This window comes from Canis lupus, chromosome 36 (assembly GCF_011100685.1).
Source record: "Canis lupus familiaris isolate Mischka breed German Shepherd chromosome 36, alternate assembly UU_Cfam_GSD_1.0, whole genome shotgun sequence".
In the NCBI taxonomy this organism is placed as follows: domain Eukaryota; kingdom Metazoa; phylum Chordata; class Mammalia; order Carnivora; family Canidae; genus Canis; species Canis lupus.
This window is the reverse complement of record NC_049257.1, coordinates 15,651,135-15,670,127: the sequence shown is the minus strand read 5'-3', so window position 1 is coordinate 15,670,127 and position 18,993 is coordinate 15,651,135. Positions and strand designations below refer to the sequence as shown.

Genomic DNA, 18,993 nt, shown 5'->3' with positions numbered 1-18,993 from the left:
CTTCGCGGACCCAACGAAGCTCAACTCTCCTGCCCCCTTACCCTTTAGGGACACACCTGGGACGCGTCTGCGGAAGGGAAGGGGCAGTGAGGTCTCTCCTTCCCCTGACTCGGAGAGGGGGCCGCCAGGGGACCCGGCCTGCGGCGCGAGGGATGCGGGGACGAAGGTCGCGGGCTGGGCGGGGGGGGGGGGGGGGGGGTCCAGGGCCTCGGGGAAGGCAGCCCTCGGCCCAGGTCTCCCTCATCCTGCACCCTGCGGGCGACCGCGGCGGGGGCCCGGGCGCGCTCCGTTCCGCCCGCCCGGCCGCAGGACAATGCCGGCTGCAGAAGCTGAGCGCGGTGGCCGCCGAAGGGACCCGGCGAGACGGGCCATTAAGCCGGGGCTGGCGGCGGGGGGAGCGGGCTATTCATAGAACAAAGCTCGGCGGCCGCAGCTGCCCCCGCCCGCCGACGCCGCCGCGACCCCGGCCTGGTCCCGGGCCTGGTCCCCGCGGGCTGGGGCGAGGGCCAGAGCCGGGGCCGCCCCCGGCAGGGCTGGGCTTCCCCGGGAGCCTGCGGGGCCCAGGACTGGAGCAACGCTCCGCGCCGTGAATGCCGCCTCCCGGGTCAAGGGGACGGAGCCCCAGAAACGCAGGGAGGGCGCCTCGCGGCCAAGCGGGGAAGGGCCGATGGCTCCCGGCAGCGGCTAATACCCGCGGTCTGCTCCTGCCCCAGCTGCCGCCGGCCTCGGGCCCCGCACGCACAGGAGCGCGGAGCGCGGGCCCAGGGGACGCGCGGGGGCCGGAGGGCGCAGGGGCCGGGAGGGCGCGCGGGGGCCTGGGGAAGGCGCGCGGGGACCCGGGGAGGGCGCGCGGGGACCCGGGGAGGGCGTGCCCCGCGGCCGCCCCGCCGCTATCTCCCGCGCGCAGCCGCTGACGGATGGCTCTTTAATAAGCCCCTCGTTAATCTTCCCCCGCCCATGCACCCCCTGCCCGGGGACGACCGTATTTTCTGGTCCGATAAGACTAGAGATTTTAGACGGTGAAATGTAGCAAGGAAAGCAGGTCCTCATTGTTCAGCCGGAGCCACTCAGCTGTGTCCCTTCGAACAAATCTCCTTTTTTCCTTAGAAAAAATGACATCCCTTGGGCGTTTTCATTTCAGACCCTCATGTCTCCGGAGAACGGTTCATTCTCCTCTCCAGCTCCCGGATCTATTTTTCTTCCTCACTGGCAAATCGTGCCCGACACCCCCTTTCTGCTCCTGCGGCCCCACGCCTCCGCCCGCCCCCTCATCCTTCCCTCTCTTTCAAGGGCAAGCTCGGCAATCGCCCCGGCCTGCGCCGCCCGCACCTCCCCCAGGCAGGCCACCGAGGGCTCCGGGCAAAGCCTGAACAACGACATCGGAATCCGTTGTGACGCCTCGGGGGCAAATTCTCCCGCTGGGGCGGCCACTTTCAACGTACGCCGGCTGGGGGTAAGGGGGACGGCGACGTGCCAGCCTCCGCCTCAGGCGCAAACCGTGCCTAAGGCCTGCTCTCCAGGAAAGCCAGACCCGCTCACCTTTGGTACCAGACCTTCCCCCACGCAGGTGGAGCCCTCGCTTAGGATCCCCCGGCCCACGTGGGGCGGGAAGAGCGGGGCTGCCGCGCGGGGGCGCTGTGCTCGCGCTCTCGCACCTGGACCGGGGAGGCTCCGCGGTCTCTGGGTGGTACCCCGACTCCAGCAGAAAAGGTGCCCCCCCACCCCGGCCGGGTCAAGGGGAGGCAGAGGAGTGTTAAGACTTGTAGAAGGACGTCTCGCCAGGCGGCGGGGCTGTAGGGAATGTAGAAAACCAAACCCAAGAGCCGGGATCTCCTTCCGCGCACCCCACTCTCCTGCGCCCCCAAAGCCCTGGAGCGCTGCGCCGCCCTGCTGGGCCCCAGCGGGCCTTTCCACTCACCGCAGATCTTGAGACCCAGTTTTCTCGTGCATCCATGGGCCACGCCGCACCAGGTGTCATACGCTAAAAAGCAAAAGAGGTGCGATCAGTGAGCTGCGGAGCCTGGTGGGACCAGGGGGAGGGAGGGCAAAGGTATTCTGGGGAGGAGGAGGCAGGTGTTTCGCCAGAGCGCCTCAATAAAGACTCCTTCCTGGAGGCACCTGGGTGGCTCAGGGGTTGAGCCTCTGCCTTTGGCTTAGGTCATGATCCCAGGGTCCTGGGATCGAGTCCCGCATCAGGCTCCCCACGAGGAGCCTGCTTCTCCCTCTACGTCTCTGTGTCGCTCGTGAATAAGTAAATAAAATCTTAAAAAAAAAAAAAACCTCTCCTTCCTGAAAGGAGCAAGAAGCTAGATCCGTTGCCCAATGGGCAGACAGACTCGTGCCCTTCGAGTGCCCGTGACACTCCCTTCCTGCTCCCGCTTTCAGGTGCAGAATGGTGTCACTGGAAGCCGGAGCACCCCCGCGGCCCGCCAGCCTTGCAAGCAGCCGGCGCGGAGCGGCGGAGCCGGGGAGGCGACATCCGAGTGGGGCAGGGCCCACCCCACGTGCAAAAGACCGGGCCAGAGCTCTCGAGTTACCCCGCACCCACCCGCCAGGCCCTGTCGCGCGGTCTCCGCCCTGCAGACTCGAAGGGCGACCACGGCAGCCCGGAAAGGGAACACAGAGGCATCTGGGACCAATACGTCTCATAATTTCTTGGCGGGTCTCCAGCCGAGTGGCAGCTTAAAATAAACTGGCATGAAATGGGGTCGCGGAAGAGTTCAGGAATTAATTGGGTGAAAAATAGTATTTGACTAGATGATCCGGCTCGCATGGCTGCTCTTCAGGCGGACCCAGAGTCGGGGAAACAATGGTACGCCTCGCGTCCTCATCCCGGACCCCTCTTCGCAGCGCCCCTCATTAACCCTTCCCTCGGGGGTCCGGGGTCTGGAGCAGGCGAAGGCAATCAGGCGCCCTTCCTGGGCCCCAGTGGCAGACCCGGGCGCTGCGTTGTGCTTTCCTGGCCGCCACGCCAGGCTGATCTCAAAGTCCTCAGGGCCTCTCCTGCCCTCGGGTCCGGCCTCCAGGAGGAGCGCGGGCGGGGCGGGGCGGGCCCCGCGAGCAATTCCCTTCGCATCTCCCGAAGCGAGGGGCTCCCAATCCCTCCCATCCCCCGCCGCGCCCCGTCCGAGCTTTCCGCCGCGCGCGAATGTTGGCGGCGATAAGGAGAGTGACATCCGTTAAACCCGAGGCACAACGGAGCCCCAGCGGGGAGACGACACAGACCGACGTCAGGGAGACAGCAGGTCACAGATGGAGTTCCTGCCACCGACAGGAAATCGGTGCGAAAGCAAATCCCTTAGACTAATACCTGGCGGGTAAAGAGCTATTTCCACTCCATAAAGTGCTTTCGCTTTAAACGCCATCCTCGGAGCCACCCTCTGAAACAAGAAGGGTGTTAACCTACGCCTCGTTGTACAAATAGAAACCTTGAGGCTCAGGGAGGTTAAGCGAATCTTCCAAGGCTACGCAGCTGGGGCTTTGGCCTTCAGACCCAAGGCACCGCCTTCCAGAGTTGGGGGTTGCGGGAATAGCCCGACGGAGAGATGGGGAGAAGTGAGGGATCCCCTTTGGGGTAGCCAAGGTCCAGAAGGCCGAGGGGCGAAGGGCAGGGAGCAGGGGTCGCGGGAACAAGGGGAGGAGCAAGGCGGTGCGGACGGAGCAGGGCCGCGTCCCGGGAGACCCGGGCGGGCCAGGGTGCGTCTGCAAGGGCGGGCGAGCGGGTGGAGGGCCCGGCGGGCGCCTGCAGCCTCCATGCCCAGGCCGCAGCTGGGCTGCCGGGGGCGGCCGAGGGCGTCCTCAGCGCGGGTGCCGCGCGCTCTTCCCAGGCAGGGCCCTCGACCGTCGTCCCTCGGCCTCGGGGGCGCGCCAGGCCATGTGCTCGGCCCCGAGGTTGGGCAGATGCGCTCCACTGCGGGCTGCCCACGGCAGGTAAGGTTAACCCCGGTGGGGTGGGGTGGGGTGGGGGTGGGAAGGGGGCAGGACTCTGGGGTGGGGGAACACAGTGGCCGCCTGGCCCTGTCCGGCAGCAAAAAAGGGGGGCAGAGAATGTGGAGAGGTCTGGGGAGGAAATCCATCAAGGCCAGAGCAACAGACAAAGGCTCCGGGCCTCGGCCTCCCGGCCTGATCGGGCCGCTCGGCCGCCCGTGCCCGGCTCACGTGCCACCGGGGCTGGCGGCTCTCCCGAGCCCCTTTGTTGTGTGGGTTATCGCAGCTCGCCTGGGGGGCAGGGAGCCCGAGCGGGGAAGGCAACCGCGTCGCACCCTCAGGACTTCAGCCAAGGCCTCCGCCCCGGGAGCCGGCGGTAGCCCGAGGGTTTGGACAGGGGGCTTGCGGGATAACATTCCCGTTTCCGTGGATGGGAACAATTGCCATTTTTTTTTTCAAGCTTATGGAAAGTGCCATAAAATCATAGCGAGGAGGCTTCCTAACCACACTGCCATTCCTAAGCCCTTCTTATGTGGAAATTCTGGGGCTGTCACCACTGGAGCTGATAGACTGGGGGAGGGGGCGCTCATTTCAATCCAAATTGGAAAAAAAGAATAGCAATTCCCTCATCGCCAGTCTTCTACGGAAAGGTAGGAAATAAATCTGAATTAAAGACAGATTCCGGAAACGGGCTGAGGAACACACTGAGCCAGAGATGGGGAAGCATAAAGCCCTCTTCCCCCCTTTTATTTGGTTCCCCTTTTCTTCTCTTCTGCTGACCTGTCAATTGCTGACAGATCTCCTGCCCTGGAGAAAAGAGAAGGGTGCCCTCTCTTCTCGCCCTGGCAAAGCTTCTGGCCCTTCCTGGTTCCCCACTTCTCTCCACTCAGGTTGCTGCCCGCTCCCGTTTCTCTTTTTCTTTTTTCCCCCCTTTTTTCTTTCTTTCTTTTTTTGTGTGTCTGAGATGTAATTGTCTAAAATGTCGAGGCTCAGCCTCAAACCATTTTATGCACCTTTCACGCCCCTGGCTTCTCCCTCACTCGTCAATAGCTCGACGCAAATTTGGAGCAATTAGGGACCTCGAGTTTTCTAAAAGCTGCAATTAACGTCGAAATTTCCGCTGATTATAGACTTGGAGCACAGCGCAGGGGGAGAGGAGGAGGAGGGGGGGGTCGGGTCTCGGCTCACCGAGAGCTGGAGACAGAAAACTCTCCATTCCCGCCGAGACCACAGTCCCCCCACACCGTCCTCTGCCCTGACCCCCGTCGTCCCACAAAGCAGAGAAACCACACACAGCAAAACAACACTCGCCGCCCGTCCCTCCCCCGAAGCGAAGCCCCCAGCGGTCGCGGCTGCTGGAACCTTGCGCGGTTCCCATCTCCTGCGCCCCAGAATCGCCCGGCGTTCCCGGCAGCCAAACGACCTCTGGCCGCGACCCAGGTCAGGGCCCCACTGCTTTCCAGCCTCCATCGTCTGCGCGCTCCCCCTTCCCTTGCCGCCGGCGCAGCCTCCTCACGTCCCAGCGCCCCCATCTTCCCCGCAGTCCATCTGCTAGGAAACTGGGGCAGAACCTACTTGTGGGGCGCAGGTTGGCAGTATTGGGGTCCGCTCCCGCATTCGAGGAGGTTGCGGACGAAGAAGGGGTCGAAGACGCCATCAGCTCGGTCGTCCCGGGGCCTCTGCTGTCCGGGGTCCTCGGCCAGTCGGGCGCAGGGACGCGCTGCAAAGAGAAGCGAGAGCAGTGCGGGGAGGGCTTCCGGGGTCCGGGCGGCCGGGGGGCGCGGACGCTCCCCTAGAAGTCTGGGCTCGGGACAGGGAGGCGGGAGGAAGGGCACCTAACGGGCCGAGTCGGGGTGCGCCGAGGGGAGGAGGGGACGTGCGCGCAAGCTCTGGGACTCCGGCGCGGGCAACGTCGCCCCGGGCTGCTCTCCAGTGTGGCGGCGGAGCGGGGTGACCTGGAGCGCAGCGCAGAGACGAGGGGAGCCCAAGGCCAGTCCGGGCCGCGGGGGCGCGGGGGGACAGGGCCAGGAGGGCCGGGGAGGCTCGGCGCGCGATTTCCCGGCCGAGCCACGACAAGCCCCATTGGGCTCCGGCAGCGGGAGGGCGGGCAGGCGGGGGGAGCGCGCACGGGGCGGGCACGTCTGGTTCGGTGTCTGGTTCCCGTTGTTGTGTCTGGCTAATTCCCTGGAAAGAAGGAGGCTAACTGCTCCGAGGACGGGGGACTTTGGCGAGACAAGGGGAGAGGAAAAGAGGGTCTGTATCTTGGCGTGCTCTCTCGGACTTGGTCGGGGAAGAAGTACAGTCACCTTGCACTCCAGACAGCCGGAAAGCAGCGGGTCGGAGCCACGTCTGCCCCTTGTCCCACCCCGCTTTGCGCCATCTGGAAGCCCAAGGACGAGGCTCGGTCCGGCTTTCCGTGCGCCCTCTCCACCCAACTGTCTGAGGTCCCCGGATTTTTCGCTGTACGAAGCCGAAGAGGTGGAGCGAGGCGAGCAAGGGGAACGTGCCCGGGGAGACGACCTCGCCCTCTGCGCGCGGGAGGCGGCCGACTGGGACCCGTGCGCGACCGCCCCGTACTGCGCTCGGCGCTGGCGCGGTGCTGCCCGAGGCCCCGGGACGGAGCCCGGGCCAGGCTGGGGAGACCCGAGACCCCGCAGAGTAACAGCCGCTCGCCCCCGCCTGCACGCGCACCCCGGCGTCCCCCGCCGGCCCCGGGCGCGCACTCTAACGGCCACGCAGGTTGCAACCGGGGACCGCAGCTTCGGGGGGAAGTAACAGGTTACCGCTCGCAGCGCGCCTCTGGCTGCTGCCGCCCAGGAGCCCTTTGGGGAGATGGGCGCTCAGAGCCGGGAAGCGATGAGGAAAATCCTCTCTCCTCTTGGGCGCGGGCGTCAGCCCCGGAGCATCCGCGGGCGTGAATGTCGCTGGTGGGGACGGGATGAGCGCGAGGGCGGGGGGCGCCGCGCCGCGGGACGCGTTCTGCCGGGGAGGGTCGGTGGCGGTCGCGGGGCGTGGGGGGTTGGCCTAGAGACCGGGAGAAGAGGCCGCGCTGGACCGCTGAAGCCGGCGCCGGGGAGTCGGGGCGGCCGCGCTTACCCACCTGGGCTGGGCGACCGCCGCCGGGCGCTCCCGCCGCTCCTCTGCGCAGCGCGCCGCGATCCGCTCCCCGGGCCCGCCGCCGGCGTGCTGCCCCGGCGTCGCCTCCAGCTGCCGCCCCGCTCCCGCCAGCACCGTCCCGCACGCGAGCGCCGGGAGCAGAAGAGCTGTCGGGAGAGGCAGCTGGTAGGCTTCGGGGGAGGCGGGGGCGGAGTGGGGAGGCGGGGACGGCTCGGCGGGGGGATCACGCGGCCGCCGCTCGCGGGGGCAGCTCGTCGGCGGGGCGCGGGGCCCCTTTGCAGGTGCCTGCTGGCCTCGGGGGCTCGGAAGGCCGATTATAGATCCCGATCACGGTTTGGGGCCCGGAAAGAACAGGCCCTGTGAGTAATCCAGAACGTACCCGGCTGGCTCTGTTTTCTCAAAGAGGGTGTCTGTCGGGTGAGACCAGGGGAAAGAGTTGTGCTTCCTCTTCCTCCCTCTCCACCTTCCCCTGCCCCTCCCGTATCTTCGAGAAGACTAGAGCAGCGGCTTTGGCTCGATTTCTTTCCTCGAGGTTCCCCTAGATCTGCGACCCCACGACTCTTTGATGAGTGAAAGCGAGCTCTGGCGTTGGGTCCTCGCTGGCTCTCTCTACTGAGCAGGGACGGCCGTCAGAGCAAAGGGAGCAGAGATGGGGGGGGGGGGACACTCAGACCCCGCAGGAGACCTCCTCTCCCTTCATTTCAGTTTCTTCCTCCAGCTGGGAGCCTCCCCCAAAGTACTTTCCCCGGGTCCCGCTACCCGGTGCCACCCGCAGAGCAGAGGTCCCGGCTCCCGCCCTCTGTGCACTCACTCCCTGCCGGCCTGCCAGCTCTGGCCTCCGTGGTAATGGGGGAAGAAGCCCTCCTGATGGATCACAGCTGAAGGTTAATGACACGCACGAGCGCTGCTCCACACAAACGGGGAAACCCGAGCGCAGAGGTGGCCCCAGAGGGCGGGGGTGGGGGCGGGGGTACGGGTGGGGGGGATGGGCCGCGGACCGTCCCTCCCTGCCCTGCCCACTCTCCCCCACCCCCTACAATTTTGCGCTCTTAAAGGATTCTCCCTTTGCATTATTTAAGCATATTTAATGAATTGCCACTTTCGGAAAAGCCCCTCACAATAGGAAGGCGTCCACGGAGATTTCCACCAGGGGGCGCCAGGCGCCCAGAGACCGCGAGGCCCTGCGCGAGCCGGGTCCCTGCTCCCCGCGGGATCCAACACCTGGAAGGGCTCTCCGAGCTGTTACTCTCCTGCCTGTTCAAGCCTTCCCTCAGCCACCCCCGTCGCTCCTGTATCTTCTTCGCTTTCCTCTACCCCAGTTTCTTTTTCTTTAGGGCAAAAAAAGTTGATCTGTGTGTGTGTGTGTGTGTGTGTCTGGGTGACACCGTGTGACCAGTGATTCCTGTATTCATTTCACAGGGATTTTCCCCCCTGTTGCGGTGCAGCAGGCAGGGGTTATTTATGGACACGTCTGCGGCCTTGCTGGTCCAACGAAGCCCGTACCTTCTCTCTGAGTGTCTTATCTCCTTTCACCACGACCCTGTGGGGATGCAGAAAATCTTACCAATCACCGAAAATTCCATAATAACATCGAACATTCCACCCTGAGAAGATGTGGCCCCATCAGTAAGAGGGATCGCACTCTGAGGTTTGAAATAACCGCGTTGCCCTTGATACCAAAGAAAATACTGTCGTCCTCTCTCCACCTTACGATAAAAGCTCGGGCACTTTGTTAAGGACACAAAAGCATCCTGAACGGCAGCTCTGGGCGCCAGAGCTCCAGGCTGGGCAAGGTGGGCGTGCCCACTCCGCGAAGGAAACATCCCTTCAAAAACCTGGCTTCCCAACGCTTGAAATGTGCAGTTTACTCTGGAATGAGGCTCGGAATTCCACCCACACCCCCCCCTCGAGCTTCCCTTAAAGAGATGGTTGCACCAATCAGAGAGCCCAGTGAGGATGCTAAATCATGGAAGACGGGAGGAGCAAGGAGACTGGCGGGAGGAGGCAGCAAATCCCCGATGCCCCTCAGGGTCGTCGTCCCCGAAAGATGCCCGCTCGCCCTGAACCCTCGACCCTCTCCCGAGCCCTGAGATTCTCCGGAAAGGAAGACTCGTTTTACTTTCACCTGTGGCTCAAGACTGATAAATTTCCAGCCACTCCCTCTTCTGACCCCAGTGTCCCAAAACGTTCACCTCTGACATTTTTGGCCAAGAAAATGATCCCGTTGGAAAAAGATATCTCCAAAAAGCAGGTATCACAAAATAAAGTTGAGTCCGTCCAACTGCAAGGACATTTCCGCCCCGCCTCCCCAACCCTTTCTCCTTTATGGAAGGGGAGGGAATGAAGTCTTGTCCTTAATTTAAAAATGTTTAAATATTAGTAATTAGGTGATTAAATGAATATTTATTAACCACTTACTATGTGACAGGCGCTGTTCTCAGGGAGTTTTACACTGTCCCAGCCTCTTATATTATCCCTGCACTCGCGGAGTTGACATTCCAGACAGGCAGGGACTTGGGGACTTATGGTTTTGGTTTAATTTCCACTTATCTCCCATTCTAAGCCAGACTCTTGGGCTCAGCGAGATGTTAAGGAACTAAGGGCCTGGAATTACAGCCAGTTCCCACGCACGAAGTTGGGAGACGCGGCACAGCTCCTTCAGGACCAAGGACAGCGCCCGCCCTTTGGTCCCTTAGGCCTCCCTGTAGCGCGCTTCAGTCCCCAGTTCCCGGCCACCCCGCCCGCCCCACGCACCCTGCCCGCCTCCCTCCCTGCTGTGACTGCTGTGTTTTTCCCCCGTGAGAGTGGGGTTGGGGGAATAGAGTATTTCGTTCTCTCCCTCTCAGTAAGGATTTGTCGTGAGGGTGGTTGTGGTTGTCTTTTGGCTCTTTAGAACATTTGGAATCCATATTTTTGTGTGTTTTTCGCTATTCTTTTTATCTTTTATTACTCCCGGGGTGGTGGTGTGGGAGCTGCTTTGGACAATGGGGGCGGAAAATGGATATCCTCTACGGGGACTCGAACCGGTGGTCAGGGGTGGTCCGGAAGGGAGTGGCGTCCGCCCAGCTGTTTCGTTTGCATTTGATGTAAGGTTTAGGGCTTTGAAGAAATGGGAACCCGGCGCCCAGAGGCGGAAGGAGTGGGCGAGCGCGAGCCCTCCGGGCTCCCCCGGGTGTTAGGGGTTTCCGAGCCTGCAGCCCCCGCTACTCGATCCTGTCCACCCAGGACAACCTTCCTTTAGGTCAGCGACGGCTGGGACTTGGGAACACGACCCTCCGCCCACAATGCCCTTTCCCAGGGATGTTTAAAGATATTCCAATCGGATTTCGAGCCGAGCCTTTCAGCAAAAGAAAAAAGGGAACGGGTGGGAGGAGACTAAGGCGTGGAAGGGGCCCCAAAACAGGCTGCGGGGGGGATTTTTTATGCGTAAAATATGGTCCACGTCAAGATGAGTAAATAAGAAATGTCAATCTTTTTTTTTCTCTCTCTCTTCTTTTGACGCATTTAGCATTTTTAGCTTCCAGGAAAGGTAATTTGGAGCCACTGTGTTGGTTCATGTCAGCTGGCTCTTTAAGGTCTATTTTAAGTATCTAATTTATGACCAAAAAAGAGGGGGGGAAATGGCAGGGCTCACCGTTTAAACGTCTGTCTCCTGAGACAGGGCTGTGGGAAGCGTTGTTAACCTTACGCTCGGCTTTTCTTAAGTAGAAGCTCAAGCCTATTCGGTGTGTTTGTGTACTTTAAAGATAGTTCCTAAATCATTCTGGACTTTCTTTGGGGACCATCGCTTAGAGGACCCCTACCTCAGCAGACCCCACCTCTCACTCCTGAGAGGCAGGAAAGGGTTAAAAGGGTGGCGAGGAAGGCAGAATTTCAGCCAGAACCCTGGAAGGGACTCCGGAAATTAGAATCTCTCCTCCTAACGAAGAGAGCTGAGTTCCTCAGATAATCATCAAATGGTCCCTTCCTGCTTGGTATTCGAAAGATGAAAATATTCTAATATTAAAGAAATTAATCAAGGAGGACAGAGTGATTTGTATCTGGGCAAATCTTGTGTTAATCTTAAACTCCATTCCGGCTATTCCAAACCCGGGGACAGAGGGACCAGCAGGTGGCGATAGATTACAATATCTGAGAGGAAACAACAACCCTCTCCACAGGAGAGCAGTTCTTCAAGGAAAACTGCAGGCCCTTCCCCGTTCACAGTCATACCCTGCCATATTTCACAAAGCAGGGCTGCTTAAAATGCTGAGAGATGCTGCTGGAAGTGGCCTGAGACACCCAGGGTCTCTGTCCCTTTGGTGAAAGAGGAGGGGATGTGAATAGCCATTGCTTTCCCACAGAGCTTTACCCCCAAGGTAGCCTTAGGAAAGGAACTCTGATATTAGGCAAGGTATTTCCCTGCAAAAGTGGAGACCAAGGAAATAACAGATCTGAATAGAAATTCTGACGGAGAGCTTTTAAGATATATCTATGTTTTCTGGTCTTCTCTTAACAAAAACTAAGGCAAAATCAGCCTTTTCCCAAAAGAGTGGGATGCAAGAAAGTTGGTTTCCCCACATGAGATGCTTTGGTGAACTGTTATGGAATGGGAGAGTGGCAAGAATAATATTTTAACCATTTCTTTCAGTGTAAAAGCCTTTAACTGTTTAAAATAACAGGTAGTTAGCCTTTGTTTTTAGATGTAGGTGACTATTGCTTATGAGAAGGTTCTAGAAGGTTCTGACTCCGTGATGAATCTGAGGACTTAAACTTCTGTTTAAGATTGAGTTCCTTCCCAGTTACTCAGGGAAGAAAACTGGAAATTTAATGGAATTCATCTGACCTGCTGTAGCTCAATCCCTTTTATGTCAAAAACTTACATGTAAGAAACACAGCCAATGTACTTACAGAATGTGAGCCAAGGTTCTCGCCTGTAACATCTGCAAATCAGTACCATGCGTTTCTCCAAGAAGTTAGTCACCTGGAGCTCATTCTTTCTATCTTACTCTCAGTTCCAAGCCTGAGGTCCTGTTTTCTTTGCCTTTGGGTAAGTCAAGGACCCTTTAGATATGCACAACCTGAAATCTCAAACAATCCCTAAATATGTAAGTTAAATGATAATATCTTCTCACTGGGGCTATTATCTCAACTTCAAAGTCAGGGAAAGCCACAGAGAAGCACTGAAGCAGCTGAATAGACAATATATTCCTAAAATCTTCAGGTGGCCATCTGAAAGGTGCCTAGCAACTGAAGAAGAAGTGTGTGGAGTCATTTTTTTTTTCTTGTTATATCTGGATTCAGATGAATTGAAAAGAAAATGTAGAGAAGGAAGAAATAAGTCTCATAAAGTCAGAGCCATCTACAGGATCTCAACTAGCCTATGAACGAACAGCCAGTTACACTAGTATTTAAGCCATTGCTTTAACAAGTTGTAAAAAGTCTCAATTTGGCAAGTTTTACTTTGAGACAACTTTCTCAAAGTATTCTTGTAATTCTGTTTAGTACATGATTTTTAACACTTTTCTTCTTATTTCATTGGTGGGTTACAAACTAAGAGAAGGTGATTTTAGGATAATGATGCTGCCTATTGATTTGTGTATTCTGACCCAACTTTGGTTGAGTTCTTCTGATGCCAATAGGAAGAAACTGAATTTGGTGCCTGTTATGACGAGGAAGAGATTTTCCTCCTAACACACTATCTAGTGGTAGACAGGAAACTGTGGAATCTATCATCTTTACAGAGTGATCATTTTCAAATAATCTTTTTTTATGGAAAGACATTTAAAATAACTTATTAGAGATGAAGATACAGTTTAGGGACCTGAGAGCATGAAACACACCAAAAACCTTCATTCCAGAGTAGAAGAGGAGGCAAGTTAAAGTATTAAAAAAGTAGGAAAGGAGCTCATGAAAGTTAACGAACTATTTGTTGGGGAGAAATAATTTACTGTGCTCTTCAAGATCCTTCTAGCTGAAGAAAGAATCAAATTGACATTAGACAGATTAACAGGAAAAATTAAATTTCATTTTGTGGATTTCAGGAAATCCACACAGACATGAAATTCCAAAGATAGGCAGGCCAAATCAGGAAAATATATCATACTGAATTAAGGAGAAGAGATTAGGAGTCTGGGACCTCAAAGGGAAGGAATGCAATTTACAGGAAGATGAACAATGTTTACCAGCAAATGTTTGCTGAGCCACTCAGGAACAACAGGACATAGAGGATTTGATCAAATAGGCTTTGTTAGGTTTCTCCTTGTCTACCACACCTAGTTCATATTATACTGTAGTTATGTATGGTGATAGCTCTCTTCTTGGAGTGGGTCCTTTATCTAAATTCTTTTTAGGCAGTTGATAAGGAGGTAAAGAGCTTTTTCTGAATCTGCTGGGGGGGTGGGGGTTTATTGCCTTTTATAACTCAAAAGAATCTTTCTGCCAAAGTGGCCCATCTTTGAGTGGCCTGCTCTTGGCCCCTATAATTAAAAATATATTTGTACAGTTATTCAGCAATAGGAGCTACACAATAAATTCTAAGAAAATAGGGACTGGGCCGGTGGCTATTGGTGATAGATTACAATTATTGCTACTTAAATGGTCCAATTAAGTATAAGGGTAAGCAAGTTTGTGAATATACTAACTGTTCTATGAAGATCAGCAAGTTTCTATATTAGATGACTTTTATTTTCTGAACATAATGATCTATTTACTTATCAGTATTTATCCTCATTAGAAGCTTCTAGCATACTAAGATACTAAGGCCTGCTAAAATGATTCATTCACATACATAGGGACTCCACAAATATTGATCTCTTTGTTTCTTTTTTGCCCTGTGTTAACTTTTCTGTATCTCAGAAAGTATATGACTCTATAATGAAAAGAAATGAAATAACCTCATCACCCAATACAACCATGGTCAAACTTTTTACTTTATTTTTTTTCAGATTTCCACTCCCCACTCATGTATAGACTCAATTAAAAAGTTTTTAGTATTGGACAGATACTTGATACAGTTTTTAGTATTGGACAGACACAGTTCATAGCAACATTATTCACAATAGCCAAAAAATGGACCCAACCCTAGTGTCTATCAATGGATGAATGGATAAACAAAATGTGATATATATATATATATACACATTGGAATATTATTTAGCTATAACAAGGCATGAAGCACTGATACATACTATGATGCTAATGAATACTGAAGACATTATGCTAAGTGAAATAAGTCAGTCACAAACAGATAAATATTGTAAGATTCCACTTACATATGATACCTAGAATAGTTAAATCCTATTTATAGAAAGTGGAACCAATGGTTTCCAGGGGCTGAAGAAAGGGGGATTAGAAGTTATTGTTTATTGCATATAGAATTTCAGTCTGAGAAAATGAAAAAGTTCTTGAGAGGGGTCGTGGTGATGTTATCGCAATATGCAAATACTAAATGCTATTGAACTATACACTTAACAATGGTTCAAATGGTTAAATGTATGTTATGAATATTTTACCACAATAAAAAAGTGATGCATGCCCACACCAAAAAAAGAGGATAAATAAAAAGTATAAATTAAAAAAAAATAAACTCTTCTCACCTACCTCCCCACCTCAGTTGCACAATCCAGGGATAACTATAAAAAATCAGTTTCATGCAGGCATACCTTGGAGATAATGAGGGTTCTGTTCCAGACCACTGAAATACAGCAAATATCACAATAAAGCAAGTCAAATGAAGTTTTTGGCTCCCAAGTACATATAAAAGTTATGATAGTGTAGTCTATTAAGTGTTGGCATTATGTCTAAAAAATCTAAGGTACATACCTTAAAAATACTTTGTTAAAAAATACTAACCATCATCTGAGCTTTCAGTGAATTATAATCTTTTTACTGGTGGAGGTTCCTGCCTAGATATTGATCCCTGGTAACTAATCAGGTTGTGGTTGGTGAAAGTTGAAGTGACTGGCAATTTCTTAAAATAAAACAATGAACTTTGCCGCCTTGATTCACTTTCCTTTCATGAATGACTTAATCCCCATCATGAATGACTTCTCTGTAGCGTGCAGTGCTATTCAATAGCATTTTACCCAAAGTAGAACTTCTTTCAAAATTGGAGTCAATCTCCCAAGCCCTGCCACTGCTTTATCAACTAAGTTTATGTAATATTCTAGATCTTTGTCATTTCAACAATCTTTATAGCATCTTCACCAGAAATAGATTCCATCTCAACAGATCCCTTTTCTTTGTTCATAAATAAGAAGCAACTCTTCAGAGGTGCCTGGGTGCCTCAGTTGGTTAAGCATCTGGCTTCAGCTCAGGCAGGGTCCTGGGATTGAGCCCTGTGTCAGGCTCTCTGCTCAATGGGGAGTCTGCTTCTCCCTCTCCTTCTAGCCCTCCTCTCTGCTTCTGCTCTCAATCTCTCTCTCTCAAATAAAGAAGTAAATAAATAATCTTTAGGAAAAAAAAGAAGCAGCAACCCCTCATTTGTTCAAGTTTTATCATGAAATTGCAGCAATACAGTCATATTTTCAGGCTTCACTTCTAGTTCTTTTGCTATTTCCACCACATACGCAATTACTTTCTCTACTGAGTTGTTGGGTTGGAATGAGGGTTGAATGAGGGTTGGAATCTACTCCTTCCAAACTGTTGTTAATGTTGATATTTTTACTTCTTCTCATGAATCGCACATGTTCTTAATGACATCTACAATGGTGGATCCTTTCCAGAAGGTTTTCAATTTACTTTGTCCAGATCCATCAGAGAAATCACTATCAATGACAACTGTAGTCTTACAAAATGTATTTCTTATACAATAAGATTTGAAAGTTAAAGTTCCTTTGATCCTTAGGCTGCAAAATGTATGTGTTAGTAGGCAGGAAAACAACATTAATCTCATTATACATCTCCGTCAGAGCTCTTGGGTAACCAGGTACATTGTCACTGAGCAGTAATATTTTGAAAGAATTTTTTTTCTGAGCAGTAGGTTCAACAGTGGGCTTAAAATATTCAGTAAACCATATTGTAAGCAGATGTGCAGTCATTCAGGATTTGTTTTTCCATTTATAGAGCATAGGCAGAGTGGATTTGGTATAATTTTTGAAGACCCTTATTTTTTTCAAGATTTAATTTAAATTTCTGTTAGTTAACAGACAGTGTAATATTAGTTTCAGGTGTAGAATTTAGTGATTCAACACTTACATACATCACCCAGTGCTCTTCACAAGTGTATTCCTTAATCCTCATCATCTATTTAACCCACCCACCCCACCTACCTCCCCTTTGGTAATCATCAGGGTTTTTCCTATCATTAAGAGTCTGTTCTTGGTTCTCCTCTCCCCCCACCTCGTGTTCCCTTGTTTTGTTTCTTAAGTTCCACATATGAATGAAATCATATGGTGTTTGTCTTTCTCTGACTTATTTCACTTAGCATAATATTCTCTAGCTCCACCCACACCATTGCAAATGGGAAAAATTTCATTCTTTTTGGCGGCTGAGTAATATTCTAGTGTGTGTGTGTGTGTGTGTGTGTATGTGTGTGCGTATGTGTGTGTGTATGTGTGTGTGTATACACATCTTTATCCACCCATCAGTAGACATTTGGGCTTTTTCTATAATTTGACTATTGCTGATAATGCAGCTATAAACATAGGTGTGCATGTATCCCTTTGAATTATTGCTTTTGTATCCTTCGGGTAAATACTTAGTAGTGTAATTCCTGGGTGGTAGGGTAGTTCTATTTTTAACTTTCTGTGGCAACTCCATACTGTTTTCCAGAATGGCTACATCAGTTTGCATTCCCACCAACAGTGTAAGACGGTTACCCTTTCTCGGCATCCTTGTCAACTAAAGTTCCGTTAGGATTTCAGAATGAGCATTGGCTTCAATTTCAAGTCACCAACTTCATTAGCCCTTGACAAGTGAGTCAGCCTCTTCTTTGAAGCCAGGCATTGACTTCTCTCTAGCTATGAAAGTCTTAGATGGCAGCATCTTCCTAAAGAAGGCTGTTTTGTCTACATTGAAAATCTATTGTTTAGGGTAGCCATATTCATTATCTTAGCCAGATCTTCTGGATAATTTGCTTCAGCTTTTACATCAGTACATGCTGCTTTATTTTGCATTTTTATGCTGTGGAGATGTTTTCTTTCCTTAAAACCTCATGAACCAACCTCTTAGCTTCCAACTTTTCTTTTGCAGCCTCCTCACCTCTCTCAGCCTTCAGGAAATTAAACAGAGTTAGGGCCTTGGTCTGGATTAGGCTTTGGCTTATGGGAATGTGGTGGTTAGTTTGATCTTCTATGCAGACCACCAAAACCTTCTCCATATCAGCAATAAAGCTGTTGTGCTTTGTTGTCATTTGTATGTTCACCGGAGTTGCACTTCCAACTTTAAGAACTTCTCCTTTGCATTCACAACTGGGCCTAGCTGGTGCAAGACGCTTGGCTTTCACCATGCCTTCCTCAGTAAGCTTAATCATTTCTAGCTTTTGACTTAAAGTGAGAGATATGTGACTCTTCTTTTCACTTGAACACTTAGAGGCCACTGTAGGGTTATTAACTGGTTTAGTTTCAATATTATAGTGTGTCAGGGAATAGGGAAGCCTGAGGACAAGGAAGGGAGAGAGAGAGAGAGAGAGAGGTCAGTAGAACAATCAGAACATACACATTTATCAATTAAGTTTGCTGTCTTATATGGGCATACTGCGTGGCACCCCAAAGTAATTACAATAGTGACACTGAATCATAGATCACAATAATAAATATAATAATAATGAAAAAGTTTTAAATATTGTGAGTATTACCAAAATGGCACCAGTCCACTTGTTCAATGCAGGGTTGCCTCAAACCTACAATTTGTAAAAAATCCAATATCTGCAAAGTGCAATAAAGCAAAGCACAATAAAATGAGATATGCCTGTATTTCTGTTTTACACAGAAATGTAACCGGCATTACATTGTGAACCGGCACAAGGATCCACCAATTCCCCTTCTTCGGCTAAGATGATAGATCATAAATTCAATCTCCTCAATATACACACATCATTGGTAATTATGTAGAGATGATGGATATGTTAATAAGCTTGATTGTGGTGATCATTTCACAATGTGTATCAAATCATCAAGTTGTATGCCTTAAGTATATATAAAAATAAAAATAAAATTTTTATATGTCAATGATATCTCAATAAAGCTGTTCTTAAAAATCCAATAGCAAGGAGGATGGGAATACCATGATCAGCTTAGAGTTATCACCTAGGTTGGAATGGATGTAGGAAATCAATCACAATATCTGCATAGGCTGTCTCTTGCTTCAAAGGTACCTTTTGAACAAGGCTGTGCAAGCCAATCTCACCTCCCAGTGCTTCAAGTCTCTCCAACTTCTGCTCAGTCCCCATACCCCATTATAACTCATATCCCATAGCAGCTGGGGAGTTCATTAGGAAATCAGAGAGACCTTTCCCTCCTTAATCTGGCCTTGGCAGTCTCATCCTACTTGCCTCTGTGAACTCTTAGTACCTCATGATATAGGACACTTGCCCAGAACCCCAAAACATTTCCAATATATCTAGGCTTTCCTTCACTTCTGGCATTATGAGTTATGTTCAAGCATTCACTGTTGTCAAACATCAGTATTTTAGGCAAATACCAAAATTACATATATCTTACATAGCAACCACGGTAAAGTAAAAAAAAATCACATTTCAATGAATGGAAATGCAAGTTTTCACCTTGTTTAATATGTAAAGAACTGTAGGATAATTGAAGGCTTTATAAGGACCAATATTGGAAAACAAAGGAGACAACTCTGATCCCACATTTGGACTACTGGAGCAGCCATCCAAACAGAACCAACTACCACAAACTAAGGTTATGTTATATGCATTTTCTGAGGCACTAGATAGGCTTTACTTCACAAATTATCTCCCTTTCTCCAATCTGTTTCCTTCTATTGACCTTTCAGGGAGGAAAGCAC

At 51.8% G+C, this 18,993-nt stretch overlaps 1 protein-coding gene and 2 long non-coding RNA genes across 3 annotated transcripts in view; 1 reads left to right on the top strand and 2 right to left on the bottom strand.

Annotated features, from left to right (window-relative positions):
• The window catches only part of GAD1 (glutamate decarboxylase 1), a 39,327-nt gene extending 33,743 nt beyond the window's left edge, over positions 1 to 5,584 (bottom strand). Inside the window, exons 1-2 of the mRNA NM_001097543.1 lie at positions 5,503 to 5,584; positions 1,919 to 1,981 (exon numbers count right to left, since the gene is read on the bottom strand). Of these exons, the coding sequence (NP_001091012.1) occupies positions 1,919 to 1,981; positions 5,503 to 5,584 (145 nt within the window). The remainder of the gene's footprint in view (positions 1 to 1,918; positions 1,982 to 5,502) is intronic.
• A 1,516-nt stretch (positions 5,585 to 7,100) lies between these two features.
• On the top strand, positions 7,101 to 9,458 carry LOC111094195. Its single transcript, XR_005384684.1, has 2 exons — positions 7,101 to 7,209; positions 8,464 to 9,458. It is a non-coding gene; the product is annotated as an uncharacterized LOC111094195 (long non-coding RNA).
• Positions 8,113 to 8,907, bottom strand: LOC119867827. The gene is made up of 2 exons (XR_005384683.1): positions 8,687 to 8,907; positions 8,113 to 8,584 (listed from the first exon to the last, which is right to left on the bottom strand). It is a non-coding gene; the product is annotated as an uncharacterized LOC119867827 (long non-coding RNA).
• Positions 9,459 to 18,993: the final 9,535 nt, after the last annotated feature.